Source organism: Lytechinus pictus, chromosome 18 (genome assembly GCF_037042905.1).
Source record: "Lytechinus pictus isolate F3 Inbred chromosome 18, Lp3.0, whole genome shotgun sequence".
Classification (NCBI taxonomy): Eukaryota; Metazoa; Echinodermata; class Echinoidea; order Temnopleuroida; family Toxopneustidae; genus Lytechinus; species Lytechinus pictus.
Window position 1 is genome coordinate 5,385,235 of NC_087262.1, and position 13,493 is coordinate 5,398,727.

General features: G+C 39.3%; 1 protein-coding gene across 1 annotated transcript; it reads right to left on the reverse strand.

Annotated features, from left to right (window-relative positions):
* Positions 1-2,391: 2,391 nt before the first annotated feature.
* LOC135157511 (uncharacterized) lies at positions 2,392-12,312 on the reverse strand. The gene has a single exon (XM_064113344.1). It carries the CDS (start codon positions 8,406-8,408, stop codon positions 2,799-2,801), a length of 5,610 nt encoding a protein of 1,869 aa, XP_063969414.1. The 5' UTR covers positions 8,409-12,312; the 3' UTR covers positions 2,392-2,798.
* Positions 12,313-13,493: the final 1,181 nt, after the last annotated feature.

The following is a 13,493-nucleotide window of genomic DNA, read 5'->3' on the forward strand; positions in this document are numbered from 1 at the left end:
GCCCATGGAGTGGACCCTCATGATATGGTTTAATATCTGTCTTTCTTTTTAAATCAAATCTAAAGTAGCAATTTATTTAGTCAAATAAGAAAAAAGTGAGGAGAAGGACCATACTTAGTAGCTGGTATTTTTCAGGATTTTGACACCAGTGACTGAGTCGGGGAGCATGACCGATATTTTCTCGCTTGGTAAGCCTCCCGTGCTGTTTCGTACGTGCTTGTTTTTCCATAGCGTGAATTCATCGTAACCTAACTGCTTACGCTATGGGTCTTGGGAATTTTAAGTAGACATGTGGGGGTTTAAAGGCCCTGCTTACCGCCATGTTCTAATAACTACCTTGCTATAACATGCTCATAAGTGTGATTTGGATAAAATGAATGAAAATTTATATAATTATTTGTTATCTTCCCCAAACGTATTCATTTGTATGAATTAGTTAAGCCGGTTGAAAAATTATATAATTGTTTGTGACCTTGTTAAGGCATATTCATTAGTGAAATTTGATAAACCGAATGAAAAATTATATTATCATCTGATACATTCTTCAAGCATAATCATTAGTGAAATTAGATAAGCAGAATGAAAAATTATACAATTATTTGTTATCTTGTCCAAACATATTCATTAGTGTGAATTAATTATTAAAGCCGAATGAAAAATTCTATGAATGTTACCTTGTTAAATCATATTCATTGGTGAATTGGATAAACCAAATGAAAAATTATATTATTGTCTGATACCTTGTTAAAACATATTATTTGGTGTGAATTAGTCAAACCGAATGAAAAAAAATCTACAATTGCTTAATTTTTCTTTTGCTTATATACTATCAGTGTGACTGCCTTCGTAAAACTTTCTACGAAGGAGTTTCGTCTACTTATGTCCAACTATTGTTATTCACAAGGCACAAGGAATCAATCAATGCTGGACTCGACTTGTTGAAATAAAACAAACTTTCGCTTTATTCAGTTAATCTCCAACACTGGTGACAAACTTCAGTCGTACTTTCAGTTATACTTATATGCACCTTCAGATAACAATCTGTAATGATAATGAATAAACAAACAATAATAAACAAATGTTTCATCTTGAAATCATGTCAATTACTAAATCTAAGTTAGTACAACAATTACGATTACATATGATTAAATGAGAATTAATCTGACACTAATATAAGTGATCATCATACACTTGTACTATTATACCTTATAACATTAACCTAATTTAATAGAGTATAAAATATACAAGGAATAAAGTTAATCTATTGATTAAATCCTCGTATGAACACATCTACACTCACTTTGTGCTGTGCACTACTAAGTATTCTACCCAATAGATATTGGCCGGGTGAACATAACTACATGCCAACACAGTCATTCATTCAAGGTTTCTCCCTAAATCACTCCCAGAGGAAAGGTCTTTCTCTCCACGAAAGTTATGGTTTTGTTCTTAATAACAAATTGGCCATGTACGAACAGTAATCTACATTATCACAAGTTAAACATGAAACTAAAGAAGTAACTCTTTAGAGATGATTAGAGTATAATAAGAAAACAAACTAGTAATAGTTCCTACTATTACACTAACTCAGCTTATAACGAAACAGCATAACATTATTCTATCTTAAGATTAAAGTTAAACCAGATTAAAATACAAATGTGAACAAGCCCTGCATTTACAACGTGCAGTAACTTATCTACTCAAAAGAGAAAGTAAAAAGGGATGAATGTGAAAGGGGCCACATTCCAAAGTAGTCATTCATAGACCCTGCTTCTACTGGATTAGCAAAAACAGACTCTCTTTGTTTCCCAATGAAACTAGACTTCTTGCTTTATGTATAATTACACCCAACTAATTCATTGTATTTAAAAGCCTTTTACATCTTAGCACTTCTAGATGGAAATGTATTATACAAGAACAATATTATGAGATCTATCAACATCAGTATATTCACCTATTCCTCAAATATACTAAACTGTACAACAAAGAAATCAACTTTCCTACACTATGCAATATACGTATTACACTCTGTTAACACAAACACATAATCTTCTCTAACTAAAAACATTCAAAACTATCTTAAATAGTAATATGAATTCTACAATATATTTACCATGTTAAATATCAAAACAATATTATATGAAATATGTTCTTACCGAATTGGGCCTTTGTAGTTGTCCACAAATAACAATTTACTTGAACTTTCTGCAACTGATTGTGAGTAGTACTTTACTCCATCACTCTGACTATGAGAATGAAAGTTATCTTTACTTCCAAGAAGATATTCTTGGAGAGAAGTTGGAGAACAATGAAATTACTCTACTATTAGCGGTGAGTCACACCTTCTGGGGAAACATATACCTCTTTGGTGGTATAGTCTTGATAATCAGACTCTTGATGAAGATTGGATGAGAGAATATAACATCACTACACACTGCTGTAGTGACATGGCTCCTTTAAATGTACCTACATTTACTAAATTAGCTTCAATTATTACGAATATAAAGTACAACAAATTATACCACATCATAATACAAATTAATCTTAAACAATACTTTGACCAATAATATACCCAATGGATACATACACACAATGCAACCTTTAAAACAGCATTCTAGCCTTTAGAATTATCACTGAACCATACATGAAAAGAAAAACAACAATTTAAACGCATCATTTATATCATCGTTAAATGAAAATGTAAAAGATAATGGCTCTTTGAGGGGGAAAGCTCCGAGTCTTTCGCGAGACAAATGGGATACTTCCACTTTACTACTGTGGATTTTGAGTGGGAATAATTACTGTTGATTGGGTAACAGAAGAACTAACTTGTTTACTGGTCTGTCGAATTTAGTTGGTGGGCTCTGGCGTTTGCCATTATTATCTAACTGTCCATCAGCCATTAGAAGTTTTACCTTCCTAATTCTACCATCGGCACTAGGATAGACATCTATCACCCTAGCTAAGGGCCACTTGTATCGTCCTCCCTCCTCTTCTTTGGAGATTACAATATCACCTATCGTTAAGTCTTTTTCTGTACTTGTCCATTTTCTACGCTCTTGCAGTCCCTGCAAATATTCTTTCCTCCATCGTAGCCAGAACTCATTGGCGAGGTGTTGGACGCGTCTCCACCACTTCCTAGAGTACACATCTTCGCGCTGGAAGACTCCTGGTGGGGGTAATATGACTTTGGGCTTGGCAGTCAAGATATGATGAGGGGTCAGTGGTTCTGGTGCTTCACTGTCACTTAGATTGGTTGTCGTCAATGGCCTGGAGTTGATTATGGCTTCTGCTTCGGTCATGAAGGTTCTGAAGGCCTCATCATCAAGTTGACTCCCAGATGATTTCAGCAATGGCTCTAGTGCACGTCGCACTGACTGAATCTGCCTCTCCCAAACTCCACCCATATGAGAGGCATGGGGCACATTCATCTTGAATGGTATCCAGTCACATCCATTCTCAAGCAGGTACTCTTGTACCTTTCCCTGGTCCATTTCAGACAGCGCTTCCTTCAACTCGTTTCTGGCTCCAATGAATGCTGTACCCTGGTCAGAGCGTAGATGCCTTACAGCACCCCGTCGATTCATGAAACGCCGCAACGCGTTGATGAAGGCACTGCTACTAAGACTGTTAGCAGTTTCCAGGTGTACACTTCTTGAAGACAGACATGTGAAGAGCGCACCATATCTCTTGACTTCACTCCGTCTTTCCTTGATAAGAAAGGGTCCAAAATAGTCCACTGCACAATACGAGAATGGTGGAGAAGGCTCAACTCTTTCTTCTGGAAGATCTGCCATCTTTTGTTGGAGGGGCTGTCCTCGCAATCGTCGACATGTCACACAGGACGAGATGCATTGTGAAACTGCAGACACTCCTCCTATCACCCAGTATCCTCTCTGACGTAGCTCATTATGAGTAATGCCTCTACCACTATGTTGGGTCCTGTGATGAGCATCTCGGATCAGCAGTGTTGTGACATGACTCTTACGAGGAATAATCACTGGATGTCTAATGTTACTGGACAAATTGGCGCGATGTATCCGGCCGCCGACTCGAATCACCCCGTCATCATCTAGAAACGGGTCCAATCTGAAGAGGGCACTGGTTTTCTTCAGTGCCGCATTTCGAGTAGGTACTTCATGTCTACTCATTTCTCCTGTCTTATCTAGTTCTTTAAGAATCTGCAGCTCCTGCGGGAAGTTTTCTTGTTGTAAACCTCTAATGATGACCTTCTCAGCTTCCTGCAGCTCACTCACTGTCACAACCTTAGGGATCGTTGCTTCCACTGATCTAGAACTCGTTCTGGTATGCTGGTTAGCCCTTTTCTTCAGACTCGTCTTCAGCTGTATACATCTGGCTACTGCCTTCTTGGCAGAGTGCCAACTGGAGAAGCAATTCAAACGGTTGGATTCAAATTGCCCTGTACTGACCTTGGTAGTTGCTTCTGTTCTCAGGACTGAGGCATGCTTCACCTCTGGGTCGTGGTCATCTACCGTACATGGATCATCTCCTGGGGGTGCAAACAAACCATCATTCCACAGGAAATCTGGGCCTCGAAACCAGCAGTGGCTAGAAGTGAGCTCCTTTGATGAGATTCCTCGAGAAGCTCCATCAGCAGGATTCTCCTTGGTATCAACATAGTACCATGCATCAGGGTCAGTCTGCTCTCGGATTGTCTGAACTCTGTTGGCAACGAAGATATGAAACCGCCTGGCTTCATTTTTTATGTATCCAAGAACAACCTTACTGTCTGTCCAGAAGAACTCCTTCACAGAATCGTATTCCAGTTCCGACTTCAGGAATGTGCTGCTCTTGGCTGACAATGTTGCTGCTGTTAGCTCCAGTCTTGGAATGGTAATTGGTCTCAATGGAGTAACTCGGGCCTTTCCGATTACGAATGAACAATGCACTTTGTCATCCTCATTGATGAGACGGAGATATGAACATTGCCCATACCCATCCTGACTGGCATCAGAGAAATGGTGGACTTCTACCTGCTTGACCTTGCCGAACCTACTTGGTTTGTAGCATCTCTTGAGTTGGAGGTCACCTAGATGCTGGAGATCAAGCAGCCATTTCTCCCATTCTGAACGCTGTTCATCGGTCATAGATTCGTCCCAGTCCATGTTCTGCTTGCACATAGCTTGGAGAATCCTCTTGCCTTTAAGAACTACTGGACCAAGAAAGCCGCTTGGATCATAGATTGAACTGATCGTTGAGAGAACACCTCGTCTGGAGAATGAGTTTGCCTTCACCTGCCCTCTGAAGTTGAAGGTGTCATTCTCAATGTTCCAGGACACTCCTAGAACTCTTTCCAGCACAAGCTTGTCGACATCTAAATCCAGGTCTTGCAGGCTTTTTGCTCGTTCATCTGCTGGAAAGCTTTTCAGAACTTCTCTGCTGTTAGACACAATCTTGTGCAATTTCAGTCCTGATTTTGCACAGATTGCTTGACTGTTTTTCAGCAGCTGCACAGCCTCTTCCGCAGTAGGTCGTGAACTAAGACCGTCATCTACGTAGAAGTCTCTACGAATGAACTCTGCTGCACTTGAACCGAACTCTTCTTCACCATCTGTTGCAGCCCTTCTCAGTCCAAAGTTACTGCATCCTGGAGAACTAGCTGCTCCGAAGAGATGAACCTTCATCCGGTATTCAACAGCTTCCTTTGTTTCGTCACCGCCTTCATACCACAGGAACCGCAGCAAGTTCCGGTCTTCTTCATTTACGTAGAACTGAAGGAACATTCCTTTCACATCAGCCATGAAGGCAACTTCTTCCTTTCGGAATCGGCACAGAACACCAAGTAGTCCATTCATCAGGTCAGGACCTTGCAGAAGATGATCATTCAAGGATACACCTTCAAATTTTGCTGAACAGTCGAATACAACACGAATCTTGTCAGGCTTGTGTGGATGGTACACCCCTGTGTGCGGAATATAGTTTACTCTGCCATCTCGAACCTTCAAGCAGTCATCTGGTACTCGTTCTGCGTAGTTGGTGATTACATCATCCATGAAGGCCTTGTAGTCCTCCAGAAACTTCTGGTTCTTCCTAAATCTTGCAGATAGCTGTCTCCATCTTTTAACAGCAAGAATCTTGTTGTCAGGAAAGGTCACATGATCAGACTTCAAAGGCAAGGGCATTTGGTAGTGTCCATCACTTCTCTTGCGGATTCCATTCTCAAAGATTGCCATGAATCTTGCTTCTTTCACTGAAAGTGGCGCTCCTTTCGGACTTGTCATTTGGAAGTCTTGTTCCAAGATCTTCAGTACAGACTCTGGTGTAAACACTTCCTTCGCTTGGCTTGAGTGCACCAGGTGGGGATATCCTTCACTTGTCTGAATCCTGTTACAGACGGCATCATCACTTTGAGAACTTTGACATACTCTGCCGACGACGCCCCATCCGAGTGAGGTTTTCATCGCATACGGGTCGTCTTCTGCACCAGCGAGTACTTCTCGGGGTCGAATTGCTCTAGGACAGTTGTTTCCTATGAGCAAGGAAACCTTAATTGACGGGTTGTATGGCATCAACTCATCTGCGATTGGTGCTAGATGCCTCCATTTCCTCAGAACTTCTGCCTTGGGAATTTGTGACCGCTTGGCCGGAACCTCTTGTCTGGTGTAGCAGGACGGGAGTTGGACAACTGTAGACTTCTGGAAGTCCAAGACCTCGAGACCACTAATCTTTTGACAGCTAATGCGAGCACTCTCGTGCATTGTTGTCAGCAAAAGATCAGTCTCAGGTCCTTTAACACCCATTCTGTGGCAAAGACCACTGGAGACAAATCCAACGTTGGACTGGTCGTCGAGGATCGCATATTCCAGGAATTCCCTCGATGGATCATCAGCTTGCCTCACCCAAACCGGCACAATCATACAATGGTCCTTTCCATCTTGGTCAGGAAGATCGCAGATGTTGGTACAGTTTGAGCTAGCCGATGATTTTTCTATCTTCTGTCGGTGTAGGCATGTCAAGTGGTTTCCCTTACACCTTTTACATTCCCGGCGTTGCTTGCAGTCCTTCCCAAGGTGGTTGCTACTTTGGCCACATCCCATACACAGATACTTCTTGAAGAAGAACGTCTTCTTATCCTTGTAGTAGATCTGCTTGAACTCTGGGCAGTCGTCGATGTGATGGTCCTTATCACAGTAAGGACATGATGAATACTCCTTTCCATGTGCGGCTGTTGTAGACAGTGACCGACCTTGAAAGGTCTTCCCTTTCGGAGGTGCTGACTTTACTTTCGCCTCGTCTAACCTGGTGTATTCCAACTCTGGAATATTGGCCACTTCTGCTGCACTGGTGACGAAGTCTACAAATCTGGCAAAGGTAGGGTAACTGCCATATCCACATCGCTGCCACTTGGTCACCTCGTCTCTCCATTTGCGTTCAAGGTAGAATGGAACCTTCCTCAACAGCTTGACGTTCTCCTGCGGATAATCGAGAATGCCAAGGGAATCAACAGTCACCTTGGCAACGCTGACCTGCTGGAGAAAGTCCGCAAATGACCGCAATCCACTTGGATCCCGATCTGAGATTCTCGGCCACGTGTTTAACTTCTTCATGAATGCTGATGAAACTACACTGGTGTTGCCATACCTGCTGGCGAGAGACTCCCTTGCTTTCAGGTAAGCTTCATCGGTGCCAAGAAGAAGATAATGCTCCACGACCTTCTTTGGTTCACCAGTAACATATGTATGCAACATATGAAGCTTGGTTGCGGCATCTAGAGGCTTGGAGTCAACGAAACTTGAAAATGCATTTCTCCAGAGGGGATATCGTAATGGGTCACCATTAAATACCGGAACATCCACCTTTGGTAACTGACTGGCTGCCAATACTTGTTGACTAGTCGCATTTTGATTCAGCATCATGTTGGCTACCTTGGCAAGTGACTCAACCACGTTTTCCATTCCTGGTGAAGCGTTGGTTGGTTCATGCTTCACTTCACTCAGAGTGGCTGGAACTGGTGGGGCTTGGGTCTGGATCTTGCCCTCATCCGTCGATTGAGATTCAAAGAATCTTTGAACAGACTCCTCCTTCGTCTCCTCTGGCAACTTGATACTGGTGTTTGAGAGCTCATCTTCTGATTCTGCAAGTTCGGCTAATTTCTGCTGATGTTCTTTCTGCAGCTTCAACCGTTTCAGCTCCATCTGGGCTCTCTCCAGTTGCATTGCATGTTCATGCTCCCTTTGCAGAATCTTTATGTTGTCCTCTTTGTCCATAACATCAAGTTCAGCCTGAAAGGCCTTGATAAGCATCTCGCTTTTGGCTGATTTTCTGCTTGCTAGACTCCTAGCTGGTTTTGGATACTTATCCATCATTTCTGGCAGCGAAGAGGACGTCCTCTGAAGATCTACACGTGTAGCCTCGCTGACTAGATTTTTTCCATCTATGTTGGCCATGATGAAAAACTTTTGGGCAGTAAAGTTCCAAGTAGTATGTTTGGATGATTCCAGAACTTTCTGAACGTGATCCTGACTGGACGACACAAGTTGTCCGTTCGATTGTTATTGTGACTGCCTTCGTAAAACTTTCTACGAAGGAGTTTCGTCTACTTATGTCCAACTATTGTTATTCACAAGGCACAAGGAATCAATCAATGCTGGACTCGACTTGTTGAAATAAAACAAACTTTCGCTTTATTCAGTTAATCTCCAACACTGGTGACAAACTTCAGTCGTACTTTCAGTTATACTTATATGCACCTTCAGATAACAATCTGTAATGATAATGAATAAACAAACAATAATAAACAAATGTTTCATCTTGAAATCATGTCAATTACTAAATCTAAGTTAGTACAACAATTACGATTACATATGATTAAATGAGAATTAATCTGACACTAATATAAGTGATCATCATACACTTGTACTATTATACCTTATAACATTAACCTAATTTAATAGAGTATAAAATATACAAGGAATAAAGTTAATCTATTGATTAAATCCTCGTATGAACACATCTACACTCACTTTGTGCTGTGCACTACTAAGTATTCTACCCAATAGATATTGGCCGGGTGAACATAACTACATGCCAACACAGTCATTCATTCAAGGTTTCTCCCTAAATCACTCCCAGAGGAAAGGTCTTTCTCTCCACGAAAGTTATGGTTTTGTTCTTAATAACAAATTGGCCATGTACGAACAGTAATCTACATTATCACAAGTTAAACATGAAACTAAAGAAGTAACTCTTTAGAGATGATTAGAGTATAATAAGAAAACAAACTAGTAATAGTTCCTACTATTACACTAACTCAGCTTATAACGAAACAGCATAACATTATTCTATCTTAAGATTAAAGTTAAACCAGATTAAAATACAAATGTGAACAAGCCCTGCATTTACAACGTGCAGTAACTTATCTACTCAAAAGAGAAAGTAAAAAGGGATGAATGTGAAAGGGGCCACATTCCAAAGTAGTCATTCATAGACCCTGCTTCTACTGGATTAGCAAAAACAGACTCTCTTTGTTTCCCAATGAAACTAGACTTCTTGCTTTATGTATAATTACACCCAACTAATTCATTGTATTTAAAAGCCTTTTACATCTTAGCACTTCTAGATGGAAATGTATTATACAAGAACAATATTATGAGATCTATCAACATCAGTATATTCACCTATTCCTCAAATATACTAAACTGTACAACAAAGAAATCAACTTTCCTACACTATGCAATATACGTATTACACTCTGTTAACACAAACACATAATCTTCTCTAACTAAAAACATTCAAAACTATCTTAAATAGTAATATGAATTCTACAATATATTTACCATGTTAAATATCAAAACAATATTATATGAAATATGTTCTTACCGAATTGGGCCTTTGTAGTTGTCCACAAATAACAATTTACTTGAACTTTCTGCAACTGATTGTGAGTAGTACTTTACTCCATCACTCTGACTATGAGAATGAAAGTTATCTTTACTTCCAAGAAGATATTCTTGGAGAGAAGTTGGAGAACAATGAAATTACTCTACTATTAGCGGTGAGTCACACCTTCTGGGGAAACATATACCTCTTTGGTGGTATAGTCTTGATAATCAGACTCTTGATGAAGATTGGATGAGAGAATATAACATCACTACACACTGCTGTAGTGACAATCAGGTTGCGATTTTAAAAGGGTACATTTAAGGAAATGACAATTTTTTACTTGTAAAGTATGTAATCAAATTCTTTGGGGGATTTTATGCATGATTGAATGATTTGCTCATCTAATCGAAATAGATTAACTGATACACGTTAAAATTAAAATGTTAGAGCACCATGAAAGGGCCAAGGTGTGACCACATATTGAAGTGTTCGATGATTGGTTGATCTTATCGTGCTATAGATTTTTCAACAAAAAAAGTGTTGATATGTCTATAACATTTTTTAATGTGGTAAATCCTCGTAGCGAGTTGTGCCTTCACACAACATGAAACTGATATCCGTGTCCAATTAATATTTGATAAGTTGTATTGTAATAAATATAAAATCTTTAGATTTTTTTTTACTTTTGGTATATTCTTGTTTTGTAAGGTTATTTCATACTTCTATTGGAAGGTGGTTATGGATTTAGAATTTCATTTTTGTTGACTCTTTAGTCGAAGAAAAGTGGGCCTATAGTGAAAGTGGAACATGAAGAACTGCGTGAACTTTTTAGAAAATAGTGACACGATATCGAGGTCTTAGACCGTATGTGACACTTATCGTGCGGGGTAGGGCTAATTGGAATAGTGATACCGGTTCTCGGCACGCTTGGGAGCTATACTAGGTGTCGAATATATAATGTTTGACAGGAGAGTAACAATACTAATTAAAACAAAATTGTCGGACAGGATTCGATAAGTTTTTTTTTTTGCTTCCCCCCAAAAATGTTTGACAGAAATAATTGCAGGTCATGGACACTGTACCAGGGTTTCTTAAAGGGTAGCAGTGACTTTACGAAAGTTTGGATGACTATTGTGAGTTTTTGTATGGCTTAATTATGTTCAGGTTTATGATAAAAAGAAACCCTAAAGGGCCCCGTTTTATAAATGTTACATATAGGGTAGCTTATAATTTTTTACAAAGTTACCAGATAACGATAAAGGTACATCTGCCATATTGAATTATCCTGAAACGACTCCTGATTTTGGTTCGTCAACACTTCAGATAATTTCTCGAAGCATCCATCCGTTTCTTGCATAAATAGGAGTGGAAGAAGAAGGAGGAGGAGAAGAAGAAGAAGAAGAAGAAGAAGAAGAAGAAGAAGAAGAAGAAGAAGAAGAAGAAGAAGAAGAAGAAGAAGAAGAGGGAGGAGGAGGAGTTGAAGAAGGAGGATAAAGCATACATCCGGTTCTTGCATAAAAAGGAGGAGTGGAAGAAGAAGAAGAGGGAGGAGGAGAGGAAGAAGGTGGAGAAAGTGGACAACAAGAAGAAGATGATGATGAAGAGGAGGAGGAGGGAAAGGGGAATGAAGAAGGGGATAAATAAGTAGCTTATTAAGAAGAATAAAACGGATGAAATGAATATATTACAAACTAAGTATAAGGTAAGAAAACCTAGCATAGCAATCAGGAGCGTCATAAGAGAGAAATTCAAGTTTGATAAAGGGGAAGTAGAATATTTGTCTGCGTGTTTTAATTTCTTTGAACAAAATAAAATGAATTCAGACAAAAGGAAGCAGCAATTGAAATATCACATCATCCGCTTGGCAGACCACCTTAATACCGAACTCGTTTAAATTATCTGTATATTGTCGGGGAAAAGTGTGTCGTAGTTCATAAGCAGTCATTGACTATTCCTTAATTTGTATTTGATGTATATATCCAGCGTATATGTATATTATTTACTTTGTTAATTAATTCCAAAAACAAATAAAGTTCAAGTTTGCACCTATTCACCCCAAATGAAAGACTGACAGCATTTGGCGGTTCGACATATAATTTTTTTTTTTTATTGTAAAACAGTTAAGTGCAATTGTTACAATATAAATCAAACAAAACACCGGTCATAAGGCAAATAATTATCCACAATACAAAATCATAGTATTTGACACATTCATATTACAGGCGGTTAATTTATTCATAAAATCAGCCAGTCAAACGAATAAATATTCACGAAAATATGTTTATGCAAACAAAAAAGAAAAAGAAAGCGTATCACATTGCTTTATATTTAATGAAACTGAATGAAACTTATGAAAAGAAAGGATCGAGTGTTCCACTCTCCACGCACCCACATACACTCAAACGACCAACCAAACACACTCACCCCCCCCCCCCACGTACAGACACACACAAAGCCCAAACAAACACACAACACGAAAAAAAACATATCGAGAAAGAAAGAAAACAAAAGGCAAGAAAGAGAGAAAGAAAATGGGATAAAAAGGAAAAAAATAAAAGAAGAGGGCAGTTAGCAATGGCACTAATTAGCCAACTCCGCACGTGTGCACACCGGGCGAAAGTCATCCCTTTCACAAAAACGGTAACCGATATCCGGTTATGATAACCGATAACAACTAACCGTCCCCACTGTATAGTTGCGAACTAATGGTAAAGGGATGGATTTTATGTATGTGATCTTTGAAGCTTGCTTTACCATTAATCATTTTTAATGAAAGTACGTGAAGATATGTGAACGACGGTCGAGCCTAGCCATCATAAATCGCTTCGTATCAAATCCGCCTGTCAATGTACTTCTCATGTCAAAACTATCTCGATTGACATGCAACATGGATGTTTATCTTACTTCATTTTAATTGGACGTCGTTGTCCATCACCGTTGCAGCTAATGCCATGCGGCTTTCGTATCTTATTTCCTTAAAAATATATTTTAAAGAAAATTGCCCTTGGCGTATTTATGCAAAAAAGATCAAACCACGTGATATCGTATTAAACATAAACAAATGTACAACATAATACGATAGGACCATTGACGTGCGATTGCTTGTCCTCGAGACCTGGGGAGCGTTTCATGGAACAAACTAGACAGTGATTTTCACTGACAGCTGTTATAAGCTACGGAAATACTTGCCTCTGATTGGCTCAGAACAAATTAGTCATAGAAAATCACCGACAAACCTCTTCATGAAACCGTCCTAGATATGATGGCGGTAATGGTGGTTTATCTTAATTTGATTTCCCTTCAATCCTACTATCATAAAAGAATGTCGTGATATGAGCGTGACTGATCCATTAGACTTGAGTATAGGATTTTCGTTCGGCGCGTCATGACACTTCTTGTATTACGAACAAAAATGGGGTTAATTCGTCCTACGGAATAAAGTGCGGTCTTGGGTGTGTTGTGAAGCTGAACGACTGTACAACATGTGTTAATTGTGTTCCGTGAGACGGTTTATAGTGTAATACATTCGTCATTAAAACGTTTTTATAAGAGGGATTTCGTCATGATTTTGAGACATCGCCTTTTCTCGTTTTTCAATTTCCGGTTTCTACTAATAACCAAAGGAACCGTTTCTTCTCTCCATGAAGAAT

Excerpts from the sequence above, each read along its gene's own strand:
- LOC135157511 (XM_064113344.1), bottom strand. The coding sequence starts at position 8,408 with ATGGCCAACATAGATGGAAAAAATCTAGTCAGCGAGGCTACACGTGTA.